Source organism: Heterodontus francisci, chromosome 10 (genome assembly GCF_036365525.1).
Source record: "Heterodontus francisci isolate sHetFra1 chromosome 10, sHetFra1.hap1, whole genome shotgun sequence".
NCBI classification, from domain to species: domain Eukaryota; kingdom Metazoa; phylum Chordata; class Chondrichthyes; order Heterodontiformes; family Heterodontidae; genus Heterodontus; species Heterodontus francisci.
Window position 1 is genome coordinate 89,750,564 of NC_090380.1, and position 16,732 is coordinate 89,767,295.

Sequence of the window (16,732 nt, forward strand, 5' to 3'; positions counted from 1 at the left end):
AGAGCAGCTACTGCGTGTCCTTGATAAGTATGTACCTGTGAGGCAGGGAGGAAGTTGTCGTGCGAGGGAGCCGTGGTTTACTAAAGAAGTTGAAGCGCTTGTCAAGAGGAAGAAGAAGGCTTATGTTAGGATGAGACGTGAAGGCTCAGTTAGGGCGCTTGAGAGCTACAAGCTAGCCAGGAAGGATCTAAAGGGAGAGCTAAGAAGAGCAAGGAGAGGACACGAGAAGTCATTGGTGGATCGGATCAGGGAAAACCCTAAGGCTTTCTATAGGTATATCAGGAATAAAAGAATGACTAGAGTTAGATTAGGGCCAATCAAGGATAGTAGTGGGAAGTTGTGTGTGGAATCAGAGGAGATAGGGGAAGTGTTAAATGAATATTTTGCGTCAGTATTTACAGTAGAGAAAGAAAATGTTGTTGAGAATACTGAGATTCAGGCTACGAGGCTAGATGGGATTGAGGTTCACAAGGAGGAGGTGTTAGCAATTTTGGAAAGTGTGAAAATAGATAAGTCCCCTGGGCCAGATGGGATTTATCCTAGGATTCTCTGGGAAGCTAGGGAGGAGATTGCAGAGCCTTTGTCCTTGATCTTTATGTCGTCATTGTCGACAGGAATAGTGCCGGAAGACTGGAGGATTGCAAATGTTGTCCCCTTGTTCAAGAAGGGGAGTAGAGACAGCCCTGGTAATTATAGACCTGTGAGCCTTACTTCGGTTGTGGGTAAAATGTTGGAAAAGGTTATAAGAGACAGGATTTATAATCATCTTGAAAAGAATAAGTACATTAGAGATAGTCAGCACGGTTTTGTGACGGGTAGGTCGTGCCTCACAAACCTTATTGAGTTTTTCGAGAAGGTGACCAAACAGGTGGATGAGGGTAAAGCAGTGGATGTGGTGTATATGGATTTCAGTAAGGCGTTTGATAAGGTTCCCCACGGTAGGCTATTGCAGAAAATACGCAAGTATGGGGTTAAAGGTGATTTAGAGCTTTGGATCAGAAATTGGCTAGCTGAAAGAAGACAGAGGGTGGTGGTTGATGGCAAATGTTCATCCTGGAGTTTAGTTACTAATGGTGTACCACAAGGATCTGTTTTGGGGCCATTGCTGTTTGTCATTTTTATAAATGACCTGGAAGAGGGTGTAGAAGGGTGGGTTAGTAAATTTGCAGATGACACTAAGGTCGGTGGAGTTGTGGATAGTGCCGAAGGATGTTGTCGGGTACAGAGAGACATAGATAGGCTGCAGAGCTGGGCTGAGAGATGGCAAATGGCGTTTAATGCGGAAAAGTGTGAGGTGATTCACTTTGGAAGGAGTAACAGGAATGCAGAGTACTGGGCTAATGGGAAGATTCTTGGTAGTGTAGATGAACAGAGAGATCTTGGTGTCCAGGTGCATAAATCCCTGAAGGTTGCTCACCAGGTTAATAGGGCTGTTAAGAAGGCATATGGTGTGTTAGCTTTTATTAGTAGGGGGGTCGAGTTTCGGAGCCACGAGGTCATGCTGCAGCTGTACAAAACTCTGGTGAGACCGCACCTGGAGTATTGCGTGCAGTTCTGGTCACCGCATTATAGGAAGGATGTGGAAGCTATGGAAAGGGTGCAGAGGAGATTTACTAGGATGTTGCCTGGTATGGAGGGAAGGTCTTACGAGGAAAGGCTGAGGGACTTGAGGTTGTTTTCGTTGGAGAGAAGGAGGAGGAGAGGTGGCTTAATAGAGACATATAAGATAATCAGAGGGTTAGATAGGGTGGATAGTGAGCGTCTTTTTCCTCGGATGGTGATGGCAAACACAAGGGGACATAGCTTCAAGTTGAGGGGTGATAGATATCGGACAGATGTGAGAGGTAGTTTCTTTACTCAGAGAGTAGTAAGGGCGTGGAACGCCCTGCCTGCAGCAGTAGTAGAGTCGCCAACTTTGAGGGCATTCAAGTGGACATTGGATAGACATATGGATGAAAATGGAATAGTGTAGGTCAGATGGTTTCACAGGTCGGCGCAACATCGAGGGCCGAAGGGCCTGTACTGCGCTGTAATGTTCTAAATTCTAAAATTCTAAATTCCCCAGGAGAAAAAAAAGTCACCCTTAACTTTGAAGATCTTCAATCAGATCACCCCTTAAGCGTTAACCACATTGGCCTGGATTTTACAGTCAGTAGCAGTGTTTGCTGCAGACTGCACAAAAAAGGAATTTACTGGTTTGTAGATTGCAGTGGGAACTCTCACTTGCTGCAACACTGCCCAATCTCAAAAGCATCTGTGAGGCCTAACAGTGTGACACACCTCCCCCTAATGTCACAAGCTAAAGGCACCTTTTAGGTCAGTTTTAAACTTATGGGAAGTTGTTTTATGATTTTGAACAGTTAAACACTGAGCACTTTTAAAAGTTGTGCTGCTTGTGCCTTTCTAATGGTGAAGGCACTCCTATATAGGTGCATTGCAGTACAAGATATTCAGTCACAAAAACAAATTAAATACAGCAAAAGCAGAACTTCCATATGCAGCAATTCCGTATTTTGCCAGAAAAATGTCTTGATTAGACAAAGAAACCAAAACCAATGAATTATGCTGATCTTGGGCTCCTGGTTTCTGCTTAATTCTGACATACAGAATGCTAGAATTTTTTTTAAATGGCACTAAGTTTACAGCACCATTGAAGCAATGGTCACAGGTTGAGTAAATATCAGAGGCAACAGCAAGTTATCTAGGTTACAGAGGTGCATCAGGATTTATATTATGTCTTGCTTAAAGATTGGGTGACAGCATGGCATGATAGAGGATTGCAAGGAGAGAATTTCCAAACATGAAACTATAAAATATACTTAGAACAACCTTAGCACTTCAGTGTGGCATTGGAATGAGAAAATCTTTGCTGTTTAAAATGTTTATAAACAGAAAAATAATTAAAAACTGAACCCATCAAAAATGGAAGCAAATTTGAGTTTAATTTAACAGCATAATTTTTCTAATCTATAGTATAGTTAAGTATTAAAACATGAATTTTCAATATTTGGGTGAAATTAGGCATAAACTAGTATCTGCTTCATACATATATCAAATAAATTTCCTCAGAATTCCCCTGGAATGGTGGACACTTCACAGAAATCCTCTGCTGCACCTGTAATCATCAGCTCTAACTACTTGCACATAAAAATCAGAATGGTTACAGCACAGAAGGTGGCCATTTGGCTGGTTGTGTCTATGCTGGCTTTGCAAGAGAAATTCACCTGGTCCTACTTCCTCCCCCCCACCGCCCCCATAACACTGTACATTTTTCACACTTCAGCTAATTATCCACTTCTCTTTCGAAGGCCTTGATTGAACTGGCCTCCACCACACTCAAGTAGTGCATTCTGCAATCTGTGCACGTTGTGGACAAATAGCCCAAATCCACCACTACTAGGCCCTGCCACTTTAAACTCAATGGTAGGACTAGCTTTGTACACTTCTCCGGAGTCCATGAGGCATACTGCAACTTCTGGTTTTCAGCACAAGTGAGATCAGAAGTTGTGGTGCCAATGTGGCACTCAAATGGAAAGTGTCTCAGCATTCACCTCCATTGGTAACTGCATCTGGGCCATAGCTGTCTGGAATCATGTAAAGGCCAGAGCAGGCAACGATGGCAGGTTTCCATACCTGAAAAAGGACAGTTGGTTGGGAAAAGGTTGAATAGAGAGGGCGTTCTGTTGACAGCTTGGGCATTGAACTTGTAAAACAATTAAAAACTGATGACAAATAGGCAGATAATTTTGTAATTGAGAACCAGTTGTCTTTGTATAGATTTGGTTAAAATCCTATTACTGAACACAATCTATTAAAAAAATTGACAGCCACAAGAAAAAGTCTTCAGCCTTCTGGGGAAAAAAAGCTGCAGGTAGGCACCACCTCTTTAGCTGGAAATACCAACTGCAGAGAAAAATTATAGCAAGGCTACCTAAAAGGTTCTGCACTGATCTATAAATTTTTCCTGATTAGATGTTTGTATTAACAGTTTCAAACTAAACAAGATCCAAGAGAAAAAAACTGCAGGTAAGATTATAAGATTCATTCTTACTTGATTATAAATGAATTAGATAAGGGAGAACCACACCAACTGTGGTAGCAATTTTGCTGAGCTTTTGCTTCTATAACTGCAGTAAATATCATACTGTTTAAATGTTATTTGAGTAAGTAGATTCATATAATCCTAGTGAAATATACAAGTTGAAAGTATAGCCACATATTGTTACAAAATGGAGTATTTACTGAAGGCATTGTGGGACATTAGTTCGCTTGCAGCTTTGAGCATGGTACTGCTTAGCACAGCCAATTAGCCTGACCAAGGAGGGCCCCTCATATCAGTGTATAAGACAGCAGCTTTGTGTAACTGCAGACTGCACGAAGCAATCAGGAATGCAAGCTTGATAAAGGTAGAAGGATTCATTGTGAAGACTCAAGGATAGTTGATAAGGGGGTCTGGGAAACATCACAAGGTGATCAGGGGGCTTGCATGAGCTGATCACGTAGCCACATGATGCCTAATGAGTAATCTAATTGGTAATATGTGTAATGTATGTAATCAATAACCATTATGATTGGATTATGTCCAGCCAGGATGGGCTGAGTAACTGTATATCAGTTGTGGATTTTCCTTTGTTCGGTGGAGTGGCACTGGACCGCACTTAGGAAAGGTGTGCTCCCCATGATATCATACAATAAAGTTTGTTAATGCTCAAGGTCTGAGTCCGGAGAATTTGTTCAACAATTTGGCATAATCTGAATTTCTTCAACACCAACCTGCCTAATCAAAGACCAAGGAAAATGGGCTTCAAATCAGAATGGTTACAGCACAAGAGGCCATTTGGCCCATCATGTCCATGTCAGATCTCTATAGGTTTGCAAATTTTCTCTTTAGATAACTAACCAATTCTCTTTTGAAAGCCACAAATTTATTCTGCCATCATGTTCCCGTGCAGTGCATTTCAGACCCTAACCACTTGCTAAGTAAAGTTTTTCTTCATGTTGCCTTAAAATCAGTAGCCTCTGGTTCTTGAGCATTCCACTAATGGGAATAGTCTCTCCTTATCTATTATGTCCAGACCCATCATGATTTTGAACTCCTCTACCAAATCATCTCCGGTAGAACTGACCCAACTTCTCCAATCTATGTAACTGAAGTCCCGCAGCCCTAGAACCATTCACATGAATCTTTTCTGCACCCTCACATCTTTTCTAAAGTGCGATGCCCAGAATTGGTCACAATAATCAAGGTGAGGCCAAACCAGCGTTTTATAAGGAACTGAAAAACTTTTTATTGCAACAAAAGAACAAACCAACACTCAAAAACAACGAAGAGGACGATACGCTGGTCCCAGTTTGCATTCTGCAGCTAATTTAATAAAGTTACTTGTCACAAAAAAAAATCAAATCCTTCCAGCAGGCAGGAATCAAAATCCCATGATTTCAGACAACAGCGACAAGTCCAAACAGCGGAACAGAGGAAGCCGATTCAAAACGACTCGCGGTGTCGATTTGGACAGCCTTCCTGGCGTAGGAACGGGTTAAGTTTCATCCTGACCCACTCCAACAATGGCGATGTAGAGAGAGAGAGTTCATATAGCCGGATACACTTCCTTCAAACACTCCTGGCTGGTCAGGCGCTTCTTGCTGCCTTTCCACTGGGCTTCGCCTGCATATGGACGAGCAAAGCCGGATGCGCTAGGAGCTACTCAGATCGTCTGTACTTATAAAGACTGATATGCAAATGAAGGATAGAATAGAGCGTGGATTCCTATTGGATAATTTTCAAACTACGAGCCAGCCAATCAGAAACTAAATAGCTTCACAATTCCCCCAAGACGGACTCCGAACAGCTAGAACACAAGCAAGCGCGCTACCAAAGCAAAGTCATTTAAAAAATAAAAACCTAATGTGTAAAGGGCCGTCTGGAATGATGATTGAAGGCAGGGCTGCCACCCGCCTGTTAACCACCGAAGCCGTACAGAGTGCGGCCCTGCCGTTTCAAGGCGTAGACCACGTCCATGGCGGTCACCGTCTTCCTCTTTGCGTGCTCGGTGTAAGTGACTGCGTCGCGAATCACGTTCTCGAGAAACACTTTCAGAACGCCTCGGGTCTCCTCGTAGATCAGGCCGGAGATTCTCTTCACACCGCCGCGCCGAGCCAGTCGGCGGATAGCTGGCTTGGTGATCCCCTGGATATTATCCCGCAGCACTTTCCGGTGACGCTTCGCTCCTCCTTTCCCCAGCCCCTTGCCGCCTTTTCCACGTCCTGACATTCTGCAAAATTACTGCTTACTGCAAACCACCACCCGCAGCAACAACAACAGGGAACAGTGAGATCTAAATCCTTTGTCCCAAAACAGATCAGAGGCTGAAGCGGACCTGGGTGTAACTAGCACACTGACGTCATCCACTTTAATAACCACGTGGTCTCAAATTCCCGCCCCTGAGTTTTCCAGAAGTAGCTGTGTCCGGAAGTTGCGTTGATTGATTGATTTATCATCTAATTTACTTTGTTCCACGGAGAAGCTGGGCTATCATCAGAAATAAGGAAACCTTATTTATAGGAGCAAGATTTATGATTGGCTTGTCTGGTACAGGTTGGTTATTTCTAAGTGACATAGTTGAAGAGTGAATAAGGAGAGATTGTATCCGGTGGCTGGAGGGTTGGTAACCGGAGGTCACAGATTTAAGGTGATGAGACAGAAGTGAAATGAGAATACATGGAGATACCTTTTCATATGCGGTGTTAGGATTGGGAATGCAAGAGGTGAAATGGCGGTGGAAATGGATTCAAAAGCAACTTTCAAAATGGAGTTGTCTAGGATCGAAAATTGCAAAACTGTGTGGAAAGAGTAAGGGAGTTGGACTAATTGTATAACTTCCTCAAGGAAGTAGTACAGGGATGATGGACTAAACTGCCTCCTTCTGGGCTGTAAGATTCTCTTCCATATTCTTGTACAGTACATTTACAGCACAGCAACAGGCCTTTTAGCTCTACAGGCCCATGTTGGTGTTTATACTCCACACAAGCTCCACTCTTTTCATCCAACCCTATCCCTATATCTTTCTATTTCTTTCCCTCATCTGTTTATCTAACTTACCCTTAACTGTAACCTTGTTATTTGCTTCAACTACTCCTTGTGGTGGTGATCCATATTTTAACCATTTGCTGGGTAAAGAAGTTTTTTCTGAATTCCATATTTCATTTATTAATGGCTATTTAATATTTATGACTACTAGTTCTGGTCTTGCTTGCACATGGAAACCTCTTTTTGTCTGTTGGCATCCTACCATCTGTGAAAGATGATGGATGCACAGCAAAATAATCTATCTAGTTGGGTTGTCTACTTCTGGTGCACCTTTGCTGATGGCTGTGAAGGCCAATCCTTGAGAGGCAGGTTCTGCTGCGCGTGCAGCTGCCAAGTGACACAGTTGTTGTTTTTGATGTTGGCGCCTGTTGCCAAGTTGCTGTAGCTACTGGTCGTCATGATAGTGCACACCAGTCCACAGGATGTGTCACCTTTTTCCTCTTTCACCAGCTAGTGACTCCCAGGTGTGATAGTTGTTGTTTAGGCCCTTCATGTCACGCTTGCAAGATCCTTTGGGTGCCCCACTGGTCATCTGGCCCCGGCTACCTCATCATACAGAAGGTCCTTGGGTATGTGACCATCTTGCATCCAGAGGACATGTTCAATCCACCAAAGCTGCCTCTGTTTGATTAGTGCCAACACATTTGGGAACTCTGTCTTTGAGAGGAATGTCACATTTGTGATTTTGTCCGGCCAGGATATATCCGTAATGCTCTACAGGTAGTGAAGATGGAAATTATTGAGCTTCTTTTCCTGGTAGCTATAAGTCACCCATTTCACAGCCGTACAGCAAGGTGCAGTGAACACAGGCCTTCTAAACCATTAGCTTGGTCCTAAGGGTCAGCTTGGTGTTATCCATGTACGTTTCGCGAGTCGTCCAAAGGTGGTAGCTGCTTTCCCAATGCCTGTATCAAGCTCTGCATCAAGGGACAGATTGTCACTGTGGACCCAAGTAGCAGAATTTCCAGTGGGATGTAATTTAGGGGTGGAGATGCAACACCTTGTCCCATGACCACGATTTCCTGATGCTTAATGTCAAGGAAAACAAGTTACTGGCATGGCAGAGGCAGTCCATGAGTCTTTGTAGCTGAGTTTCCACGTGAACAATTAGCAACTGCCACATCCAATTGTGAATGGTGGTGGACAATTAAATAACTGACAGGAGTAGAGGGCTCCACAATCATCCCCGATCTCTATGATGGGGGAACCCAGCACATCAGTGCAAAAAAACATCACTGCAGGACTTCCTCAGGGCAGTGTCTTAGGCACAACCATCTTCAGCTGCTTCATCAATGACCTTCCTTCAATCATAAGATCAGAAGTGGGGATGTTTGCTGATTGTGCAATGTTCAGCACTATTTGCGACTCCTCAGATACTGAAGCAGTCCATGTGGAAATGCAGCAAGAACTGGACAGTATCCAGGCTCGGGCGGATGAGTGGCAAGTAACATTCGCGCCACACGTGGGCCGGGCAATGACCATCTCAAACAAGAGAGAATCTAACCATCTTCCCTTGACGTTTAATGGCAGTACCATCACTGAATCCCCCACTGTCAACATGCTGGGGGTCACCATTGACCAGAAACTGAACTGCACCAGCCACATAAATGCCGTGGCTACAAGATTAGGTCAGAGGCTGGGAATTCTGTGGCGAGTAGCTCACCTCCTGACTCCCCAAAGCCTGTCCACCATCTACAAGGCAGAAGTCAGGAGTGTGATGGAATACTATGCGCTTGCCTGGGTGCAGTTCCAACAACACTCAAGAAGCTCAACACCATCCAGGACAAAGCATCCCGCTTGATTGGCCCCCCCACATCCACCACCTTCGACATTCACTCCCTCCAATACAGATACACAGTTGCAGCAGTGTGTACCATTTACAAGATGCACTGCAGCAACTCACCAAGGCTCCTTCAACAGCACTTTCCAAACCCGCGACCTCTACCACTTAGAAGGACAAGGGCAGCAGATGCACGGGAATACCACCACCTGCAAGTTCCCCTCCAAGCCACACACCATCCTAACTTGGAGCTATATCGCTGTTCCTTCACTGTCGCTGGTCAAGATCCACCACCTTCTCAAGGGCAATTAGGGATGGGCAATAAATGCTGGCCTAGCCAGCGACGCCCACATCCCCCGAACGAATTAAAAAAATGCCTTAATGAGACCAGCTCCATGTCTACCCTATCATAATCTTTAAAAACTTCTATTCTCAGTCTTCTCTTTTCTAGAGAAAAGAACCCCAGCCTGTTCAATCTTTACTGATTAGTATAACATCTCAGTTCTGGTATCATTCTAGTAAACCTTTTTATTTGGTACCTTCTCCAGGCCCTTTTATATTCTTTTCAGAATATGGAGACCAGAACAGTTCACATTACTTCAAAGTGTGGCATCACCACGGTTCTATACAAGTTTAACGTAACTTCTTAGCTTTTCAGTTCTCTCCCTTAGTGCTTTGTTTGCTTTTTTATGGCCTTATTAACCTGCATCATTACTTTTAGTGATTTGTGTATCTGTACCACCAGATCCCTCTGTTCTTTTACCCCATTTAGACACTTATTTTCCAAGGTGTATGTGGTGTCATGGAACCATATTTCTTTTCTCTTAGGATTAAAACAGTGTGCCTTTAAGACTCTGTTAAAAGCAGTGTACCTTTAAGACAGAGAGAGAAGCTTTTGGATTTCTGAGGTACGGTGTACCGACTACTTGTTACCTCAGCCACAGCAGGAGAGAGTTCACATGGTATCACATGTTTCGATTTGACTGTGTGTAAAAACTGGCAAAAAAAAAAATGGTCTGAACTGGCCATCAGCAAAGCATGCTTACTGAAGGAAAGAGGCGTCTTTCTGTCAGCGAACTACGAGGAGCTACATTCTACCAGGAGCTACAGGCTGAGTTAATTGCCTAAGGAGGAAATAACCCTTTGAAGAGACCGTTTGTATTCCTGAAGTAAAGTTTCGACTGAGACTGCCGGTTTGAAAATTCTAGTCGACCTATTACTGTGCTCATCGTTGAAAGAACTGTTTGATGCCTGCTGTAGCCGAAGAGTTTGATTGCCTATCAAGAACAGACTGTTTCATCAAATCCCTGTGAAGACTTCGAGAGGCATTTGATTATTTTCACATTAGAATACCTCACCGATCAGGAATGTAACCCACAAAGACTTATTTATTTATTCATAAGAAACAGTTAATTTTTAACAACACTACTTTAAAAAAAAATGGTTAACTGTTAGTTTTGGAAGTATGTATGTGAACGGCGGAGTTATATTAAAATAAGAAGTTATAAGGTCTTTAGACATAGGTTTATCTTAATAGTGTTTAAGATTTAGATTTTTTAATAAATAGTTAATTTGTTGTTGTCTAAAGATACCTGGTTTGGTCTGTTTTATTCTGGGGGTTACTAGAGTGTTTAATTTGGCTGTTTTTCCAGGTGGGTGGGAAAGCTTTAATAACATTCTGTGACCTGTGGAGTGATGGGACTGAATTGATGGTGCATTGCTCCCGCTTTGGTTGTAACAGTGGCCTTCTTATTTTTCCTACCAAAATGTACCACCCCATGCTTATCTATATTGAAGTCCATTTGCCAATTAAATGCTCATTCTGCAAGTTTATTAATGTCTTCCTGTATTTTATCACTGGCCTTCTCCATATTTCCTAAAGGCCTCAATTCGGTGCTATCCACAATTTTGAAATTGAACTTACTACTCCTGAGTCCAAATCGTCCGTGTAAATCATGAGCAACAGTGGTCCCAGCACCAGTCCTTGTGGAATACCACTTCTCACCATTTACCAATCTGAACAACTACCTTTAATCCCTACTTTCTGTTTTGTAGCCAGCTTGCTATCCATTCCGCGACTTGTCCTCTGATTCCATATCTTCTGATCTTAGTCATGAGTCTACTATGCGTTACCTTATCGAAGGCCTTTTGGAAATCCAAATATATCATGTCTACTGCATTATCCTTACCTACCCTTTCTGTTACTTCAAAGAATTCAATAAGGTTGGTCAAGCACACTATTATATTTTCAGTTTCTAGATACTTTTCTTATACATCTTAGAGTAAAGATTCCATTATCCCTCCTGCCACTGACATTAAGCTAATGGGTCTATAGTTCCCTAGACTTCTTTTACCTCTCTTTTTAAATATAGGAATATTAGATATCCATTAGTCCTCCGGTATTATTTATTCTCTTCTTATATATATATATATATATATTATATATATATACACTAGTACTAGTACCTCTGCCATCTTTTTTGCTAGCTTTTAATATGCACGGATACAATCTATCTGGACTGGGGTTTTATCCTCTTTAAGTTTGATTCCTATCAATTATCACACCTCTTTCTATCTTAAATGTCTTATTATCTTTTTTGATCTATTATTCTATGATATCAAAATAGGTTGCATTGTTAAACAAGAACATTGAGTGACATTTGTTGGTAAGGGGTGTGGTTGGTTTCTACTGTTCACCTCCCAACTGACCACAATCGTGTTTTGTTAAACTGATGCGTTAGCCCCCAAATGTCTTTATGGTCAAATCAACAGACAAATGACAGGTTTTCTCGTAGGTAAAATTTTTTTAAAAACCGTTCCCAAAATGGTTGCAACCTCACCCACACACACACATTCATCCACACACACATACACAAGAATAATTAGATAGAGAGAAGAGGGTAGGAGGTAGTTGGAAGTCCAAAGTGAGGTAAGTGTTCATGGTTTACAGAATATTGCTGAGTCTTCTCTGGAGGAAAAGTCTTCTTAAAAATTGCAGGCCTGATTATTCTCAGCCTGTACTTGTGGAGCTATTGTAGTTGTAAAACAGCCCAAAGCTGGTGGTGTGTTTGTTATTTTTACAGCTGGTTAGTCTCAAAGTCATGTTGTGATGTCTCTGCTGAAGGCACTGTTCAATTTCAACCGGGTTTTTCTCTTGCCTGTCTGGATTCTTCAGACAATTCTTGGCTGGACAGGCTTTCTGTGATGTTGGCATGATCTCTCCCTCTCTAGAAGGCTACCTTTTAAGGTAAAAATTTCACACTGTTAGGAGATGCATGGCTCTCTCCCTTATTGTGACCACACAATGGGCCAGAATATGATAACCTTGGCTATCGATTAATGTATGAATATTCTGTTATGATGTTGCTACTTCACACCCATTCATCCTAGTTTTGGCTGTGAGTCAGACTGCCTCCAGCATCCTTTGTTAATCCCTTCATGTCAATAAGAATCATTAATGCACGATAGTCCTCTTTTCAATTTCAAAGGGGTTCTCCCCAGAGCTATTTCAGACAAGGTTAACGAATTCCATCTTTGCAGATAAGGTTATTTCGAGTAGGGGGGTCACGTGGGCTGCTACGCCGTTTTCACTGTGGTTCAATTACCCAGGCTCTTGTGATTTAGTTTTAACAGTTGACATTTTTAACTTAATAATTCCTCCATTTCATTGTTTATTTCGCCACGGCCCCTCCCATGCATGATTCTTAATCAGGGCTCTACAGCATCAAATTTTGAATTTTACACATTTCTTCCAAATGCCTCCATCCGACCTGAAAATTGGATTTTTACCTAAAAATGTTACATTCTGCATCATTTTGAATCCAGTTTTACTTTACAGTTGGATTTTTTAATTTTAATAAGTGACATTTGGCTTTATGCATATTACAATAGTTCAATTATTTCCCTAAAATCTACATTCACTTCTCCCTTCACACAGAGCCAGCTCCTCCCGCCCCCAACAAAGTCATTCAGTTCATAACTCGCGTCCGAAGTTCATCTTGTTTTTCATTGTTAATGACATTTGAGTAACAGCATGGCGGCTCTTAATAGATTACGTTTTGTAGTCCATTTGAAAACAGAGTGAAGGACTACAACTCCCGAGCTGCTTGCTGGAAAGTGCCGTGACCTGGGCAGTGGAGTAGAAAAGCAGGAGTTTCCCAAGTAGTCACACTGTCAAGAGCTTCTCGATGTCTGACAACATGTCAGGAGCGATAACAAGTAAGTTTTTAGAGGGCGACAAATACAAATGCTGTTGCTTGCTTTTTGCCATTTCCAAAAGTTGGAAGCCGTTCCACACGCTTATTTTTATTGCTGCTGTTTGAGGGATTCAGCGACAGCTCAATCAGATCTAACGGATTTCAAATGGGGAGAACCATTTGGTTTAAAAGTCAGCGCAAATATCTTTTGCGAAGTCATCTGATTTTGATCATTTTACTCAATCGAGTGAGTTCGTCTTTTTTTCAGTCTGTTATCTGCAGTATTAGCTCAATTGTAATTCGAGTACTGTTGGAGTCAGGTTACCGTGGTGTTGTGCGTGAGTTGTCTATCATTTCTTTCTAGTTATAATGACGACTCTTTTCTTTGTGGAAAAGAGTAACAGCTTTCGTGATTTTCTGTTAAAAGAAAACTGTTCATTTCGATGGGTTTGCAATTCACCCCCACTCCCCCAAGAAAGTTCTGGAGTTATCTAAAAGTTCCAGAAGTGAACCATCTGATACCTCTTTCCCAGCAAGATTTAAGCTTAAGACTGGTTTTGCCATTGAAGAATTTGTTGAAGTAAAAATATGACCATGTCTGTGTCACTTTGGGGTTGAGAACGAGCCCTTTTCACACTGTTAATGTATAATTGACTCCATGGCTGATTACAGCACCATGCTTCATGATTTAGCTGATAAACTGTGTGGTAGATGTGTTTGGAAACCATCACTGGCTATGGTCACCTGAAAACCCTCCCCTCACCCCCCTGCCAAGCTTCACATTGTACGAAAAGCCCACTGTTGTCTTTGTCACCTAAGATTGAGATCATCCATTCAGCTAATTCAGCTGTACCACCAAGCCAAACCTCCCTCAAGGTGCCCCCCGAGCCCCAGCCCTGAACCGGATTCTTTCTCTAGTATCTCTATCTTCCGTCACACCCTCTCCAAGCTTATCGTGTTCATGAGACCCCCATCTTGTGCTCTCGACTCCATACCTCCTACACTGTTGACTGCCCAACTTCAGTTCCTGGCTCCCATGTTAGTTGACATTGTAAATGGTTCCCTCTTCTCCTGTGCTGTCCCCATCTCATTCAAAACTGATGTCATCACCCCTTCCACAAACCAACTCTCCCTCCATCCCACTACCGTTGCAACGTGTTGCTTCATCTCCAACCTCCCTTCGTGAACCTGTTGTCACTTTCCAAATTCATTCCCATATTTCCTGTAACTCCACGTTTGAATCTCCAAGCAAATTTCTACCTCTGTCACAGCACAGGTACAGCCCAAATCAAAGTCAAGACGACATCCTCTGTGACCACTATCCCTCCTCATCCTTCTTGACATCTCTGCAGCCTTTGGCACAGTTGACCACCCATCTTTTGCTAATCCTTCTCCCCTGTTGTCCAGCTGAGTGGGACTGTTCTTGCTTAGTTCCACTTATACCTACTCTATTGCAGCCAGAGCATCTCCAGAAATGGTTTCTCAACCCACCCTCTGGAATCTACCAAGGATCTATCCTGTCCCCCCACTCCTCCTCTTTATCATCATGCTGCCCCCTCAGCAACCTCAAAGAACTTGACCTAGAGCTAAGCTTCCCAAACACAAGGACTGCATGCTTCAACCTCCATTATATTTCCCATCTCTGCCCCTACCTCTGCCTATCTGCTATTTAAACCCTCATCCATACCTTTGTCACCCATAGACTTAACTATTCCAATACTGTCCTGGCTGAATTCCCACCCTCAACCCTCCACAAACTTTAAGCTAATCAAAAACTCTGCTGTCCATTGTCCTAACTTGCACAATGTCTCGAGTGCTCACTGACCTACATTGGCGTTGGTAACCCAACACCTCCAATTAAAATCTCCTCCAGCCCTGCAACTCAACTCTACATGCCTCCAATTCTGGCCTCTTGTGCCCAGCCTTTGGTTACCATGCCCTCTTTTTACTCAACCAACAACAGGTGGAAGAGAGATTAAGTGCCCCCCCCCCCCCCTTCTTAAAGCAGCACCACTAATAAACTACAACCAAAAACAAAACTTTAAAGGAAATTAAACCAGATACAATCAGATCAGCCATGATCTTGCTGAATGGTGGAGCAGGCTCGAGGGGCCGAGTGGCCTACTCCTGCTCCTAATTCGTATGTTTGTAAAATGACATTCTCGAGGTGGTGATGTACTCCAGTCCCTCTGGTGCTCTCTGGTTGCGGAAGGCCTCAAGCGTACCTGCAGACACCGTGTGCTGCCTCTCCAGGGACACCGATAACCGCAGAAGAGGGCAGGCGGTTGAGCCAAATGACCCTCTCGACCACCCACTGCCTGAACCTTTTGATAGCCACCTCGACCAGACCCAGGAGCAGTGCCTTCAGTTGTCTAGGCCCTAAGCTCTGGAATTCCCTCCTTAAGCCTCTGCCTCGCCACCTCTTTTTCCTTCTGTAAGAGCCCCACCCCCACCATCAAACCTACTTAATTGACTAAGTTTGTAACTCTCCCCTCCTAATATCTCCATCTTAAGCTCAGAGCCAATTTTTAGCTGAGTACACTTCTGTGAAGCTTCTTGGGACGTTTTCCTATATTGAAGGGGCTTTATAAATGCAATTTTTTATTTTCAAAAAGCTTTGAGTAACCTAATACTAGGTCCCCTGCTTTTTGTGGTATATATTAATGATTTGGACAGAAATGTATGGGGAATGATCAAGAAGTTTGCAGATGACACAAAAATTGGCAGCGTGATTGATAGCGAGGAGGATAGCTGTAGACTGCAGGAAGATAGCCATGGACTGGTCAGGTAGGCAGAAAGTGGCAAATGGAATTTAACCCAGAGAAGTGTGAGGTGTTGCATTTGGGGAGATCAAACAAGGCAAAGGAATACACAATTAATGGGAGGATACTGAGAGGTGTAGAGGAAGTGAGGGACCTTGGAGTGCATGTCCACAGATCCCTGAAGATAGCAGGACAGGTCAATAAAGTGGTTAAGAAGGCATGTGGATTCCTTTCCTTTATTTGTCATGTCATAGAATATAACAGTAGGGAGATTATGCTGGAACTGTATAAAACATTAGTTAGGCCACAACTTAAGTACTGTGTGCAGTTCTGGTCACCTCGTTACAGAAAGGATGTAATTGCACTAGAGAGGGTACAGAGGAGATTTACGAGAATGTTGCCAGGACTGGAAAAATGCAACTATGAGCAAAGATTGGATAGGCTGGGGTTGTTCTCCTTGGATCAGAGGAGGTTGAGGGGCAATTTGATTGAGATGTACAAAATAGTGAGGGACCTGGATAGAGCGAACGGGAAGGGCCTATTTACCTAAGCAGAGAAGTCAGTGACTAGGGGGCATAGATTTAAAGTGGTGGAAGAATTAGAGGGGAGATGAGGACATTTTTTTTTACCCAGAGTATGATGGGGGTCTGGAATTCACTGACTGAAAGGGTGGTAGAGGCAGAAAACATCATCCCATTTAAAAGGTGCCTGGATGTGCACCTGAAGTGCCGTAACCTGCAGGGCTACGGACCAAATGCTGCAAAGTGGGATTAGGCTGTGGGTTTTTTTTCCAGCCGGCGCAGACACGATGGGCCAAGTGGCCTCTTCCTGTGCCATAAACCTTCTATGATTCCGTGACTCCCTGGAATAGGTGTTACTCGTTTCCTGTATATTAGTTTTGGATTTC

General features: G+C 43.1%; 2 protein-coding genes across 5 annotated transcripts in view; one reads left to right on the top strand and one right to left on the bottom strand.

Moving 5' to 3' along the window:
- Positions 1 to 5,263: 5,263 nt before the first annotated feature.
- LOC137374621 (histone H4) lies at positions 5,264 to 6,388 on the bottom strand. Its single transcript, XM_068041023.1, has one exon. It carries the CDS (start codon positions 6,269 to 6,271, stop codon positions 5,960 to 5,962), a length of 312 nt encoding a protein of 103 aa, XP_067897124.1. The 5' UTR covers positions 6,272 to 6,388; the 3' UTR covers positions 5,264 to 5,959.
- A 46-nt stretch (positions 6,389 to 6,434) lies between these two features.
- nit2 (nitrilase family, member 2) overlaps positions 6,435 to 16,732 on the top strand; it is a 40,404-nt gene continuing 30,106 nt past the window's right edge. Inside the window, exons 1-3 of one of the 4 annotated variants that reach the window (XM_068041020.1) lie at positions 6,437 to 6,595; positions 11,951 to 12,114; positions 12,932 to 13,085. In XM_068041020.1, coding sequence (XP_067897121.1) covers positions 13,055 to 13,085 — 31 coding nt within the window. In that variant the 5' untranslated portion in view covers positions 6,437 to 6,595; positions 11,951 to 12,114; positions 12,932 to 13,054. Of the gene's footprint in view, positions 6,596 to 11,950; positions 12,115 to 12,931; positions 13,086 to 16,732 lie in introns of all 4 variants that reach the window. The other 3 variants (XM_068041022.1, XM_068041019.1, XM_068041021.1) reach the window with 3 other exon arrangements.

Bases quoted from the DNA above. Each gene is read 5' to 3' on its own strand.
- LOC137374621 (XM_068041023.1), bottom strand. From the start codon at position 6,271: ATGTCAGGACGTGGAAAAGGCGGCAAGGGGCTGGGGAAAGGAGGAGCG.